The 2,586-nt window shown below is 46.5% G+C and overlaps 1 protein-coding gene across 1 annotated transcript; it reads right to left on the reverse strand.

Moving 5' to 3' along the window:
• Window positions 1-809: 809 nt before the first annotated feature.
• LOC100501129 (uncharacterized) lies at window positions 810-2,367 on the reverse strand. The gene has a single exon (NM_001195937.1). It carries the CDS (start codon window positions 2,361-2,363, stop codon window positions 1,935-1,937), a length of 429 nt encoding a protein of 142 aa, NP_001182866.1. The 5' UTR covers window positions 2,364-2,367; the 3' UTR covers window positions 810-1,934.
• Window positions 2,368-2,586: the final 219 nt, after the last annotated feature.

The following is a 2,586-nucleotide window of genomic DNA, read 5'->3' on the forward strand; positions in this document are numbered from 1 at the left end:
CGTTCACATTTATTCAAATGATAATGAATATAGAAATACAAGAAAATCACGTTCATATGTTACTTAATGAATATGTTATTAGTCTACAACAAATTATATTTCGGATGGAGTGTGAGTGCTACTTATCTGGAGGGGAGGGCTGGCGAAGGTGAAGCAAAGGCAAGTGACTTGGACAAATACATGGCATAATCACCACTAAGTGTTCCTAAAGTTGGTTCTAATAAATTTGAGCTCTTATCATGGTAGAAGACATATCAACAAATATATAAAATTCTAGTGTACTTGCTCGTAATATCTTAGCCATCTAAGCATCCACTATTGCTTCACGATCTGTTATTTGTCATTGATCCATTCGATAGAATCCTCAAACCTAGGAGGGTAGAAACATTGGTATGTGCAAAAGATTGGGTGGCAGCCTGCTGTGCATTATCATGGAGAATTTTGGCTATCCAATGAAATATTTTCATTCAAAATTTGAAGATCATAATTAAGAAGTCTGATCTTATTGTTAATTTGACACTCAAGGATTTTAAGGATTAGGTATGACAATTTTTTAGGACCGGTGAGACGTCGAGAAGGGTGAATGAGAGTCAATCAAAATTTTCATCGAGCACTTAACATCAATTTAGATGAAGAAATCGCTCAAACCAAAAGCACATCAGCCAACCAGTAATCTATACTACTATATTAAGGCTGTAAGGGATAGCCTGCCTCCACCTGGTTCTGCCTTCAGCCAATCTACACCGTCCATCTATATCCATCAAATCATCACCGTCCTCGCCTCCGCTTCAAGCCTCCTCCATCCCTCGATCGCAACTGCTCCTCTCTCCGCTCCCCTCTTCCTCGACAGATCCTCCATCAAGCTTCATCCGCGTCGTCGTCGGCAATGGCTCCGGCCTTCCCACGCCGCCGTCCAACCTCCCCCCTGACTCTCCTCCCCACACCGCCGCCGCTCCCATGGCCCACCCTCCCTGCTCGCCTCCATGGCCACCTGGAGGCGGATTCAGCCTCCAAGAGTCGCCGCCCAACCAAAGCGAGAAATCCACTTGGAGAAGCTTCTGCACCTCCCGAACGGGGGCGGGGAGGGGAGCACGCCAGCGCTCTACGCCTGTGGGTAGGGTTTCTCCCGGTCCAATGGCGTCTGCCAAGTCGTCGAGGTCACGGCCCACCGGCCACTTCAGAGTGTTCCCGGTGAACGTTGTGGCCGGCGCGGGAGGCAGCGATAGTGGGGTGTAGCTCGTGGACAAGCTCAAGATATTCAAGGCTGACAACTTTGACCCCGATGCCTACGTGCAGTCCAAGTGCCACGCCATGGACGAGAAGGTGAGGAATTTGTCCGCCCTAGAATTTTGCCTCCAGTGTTAGCGGGAGTGACGCGTCGTCTTTCGCTCGGAAGTGCGACGGGTATGGGTTCTCGACGCGTTTTGAGTAGTTTAGTGCTAATCAGGCTTCATCCGCGTTTTGAGTAGTTTAGTGCCATCCTCCTCTGCCTTCCGCCACTGCTCACTGGCCCAGATCTTCAATGCCCTCGCTACCACCTACCGATGTTTTGGCTCTGCCCCATTCATCTTCGACCTCCGTCACCCGCCGCATCCTCGTTGCCGGCGCACGACCGCTCCCCACCACTGCGGCGGCTCTTCTTTGTTCACTCCCTTCCGCCACCGTGGCCCTCGACATGTATCATCAAATCTACACGCATTCAAGTCCACGGAGCAATCACCTCCTCCTGCCAACTGTTCACACCTTCAATTCCCTCCTCCTTGCTTTCCACCATGATGGCAAGTGTGATGAATTCAAGATTGTGCTCTAGGAAATGGACAAATATTCCTGCAAGCACAACGTGTGCACCTATAGCATCAGGATGTCTGGTACTGCAATGGCAGTCATGTGGAGAAGGCATGGACACTATGGGATGAGATGATTCAGGAAGGGGTCTAACCTGATATAACTGCGTACAACACAATGATTAGTGGGTATTGCCAATCTGGGGAGGTAGGGGTGGCAGAGGATATGTTTAAAAATATGTTGATGGGTGCGATTGATTCAAGTGCCACGACGTTCGAATGGTTGGTCAGAGGGCATTGTATGGCACGGGATGCTGAGGCAGCAATGCTTGTGCATGCAGACATGAAAAGGAAGGGGTTTGGGTTGGCGCCAGAGGTTGTTGAGGAATTGCTGGATGGATTATGTAAAAATGGGAGGGTTGAGGATGGTTTCAGTGTTTTGCGAGAGGAGATGATGTAATACCCAACTTTGAAATATAAGAGAAAGAAATAAATCTTCATGTGTAGTACCTTTTCATTCATGAAAATTATTAGAAGGCAAAGATAAAGTGGATAATTCCTTAATAAAATGTGCATCATGCTGAAGTTATTTTGTGTGTGTGCATTCACTGAAAATAGTGATTACATCAATGGGAATTAAGACTTGGTTTACAATTTACAATTTGAAATAATAAAGAAAGAGAGAAAAGAAGCCTTGAAGGAATACATACACAAACAATTATACCTTGTTCATCACTAGATTTGAATTTGTACAATTGAAATATGAACGAGTCAAAACCAAAATTTAAAGTCAAAATTTGAA

The sequence above is a fragment of the Zea mays genome, chromosome 5, assembly GCF_902167145.1.
Source record: "Zea mays cultivar B73 chromosome 5, Zm-B73-REFERENCE-NAM-5.0, whole genome shotgun sequence".
Lineage (NCBI taxonomy): Eukaryota > Viridiplantae > Streptophyta > Magnoliopsida > Poales > Poaceae > Zea > Zea mays.

What these genes read in the sequence shown, in the direction of transcription:
- LOC100501129 (NM_001195937.1), bottom strand. Translation starts at nt 2,363, where the DNA reads ATGATGCACATTTTATTAAGGAATTATCCACTTTATCTTTGCCTTCTA.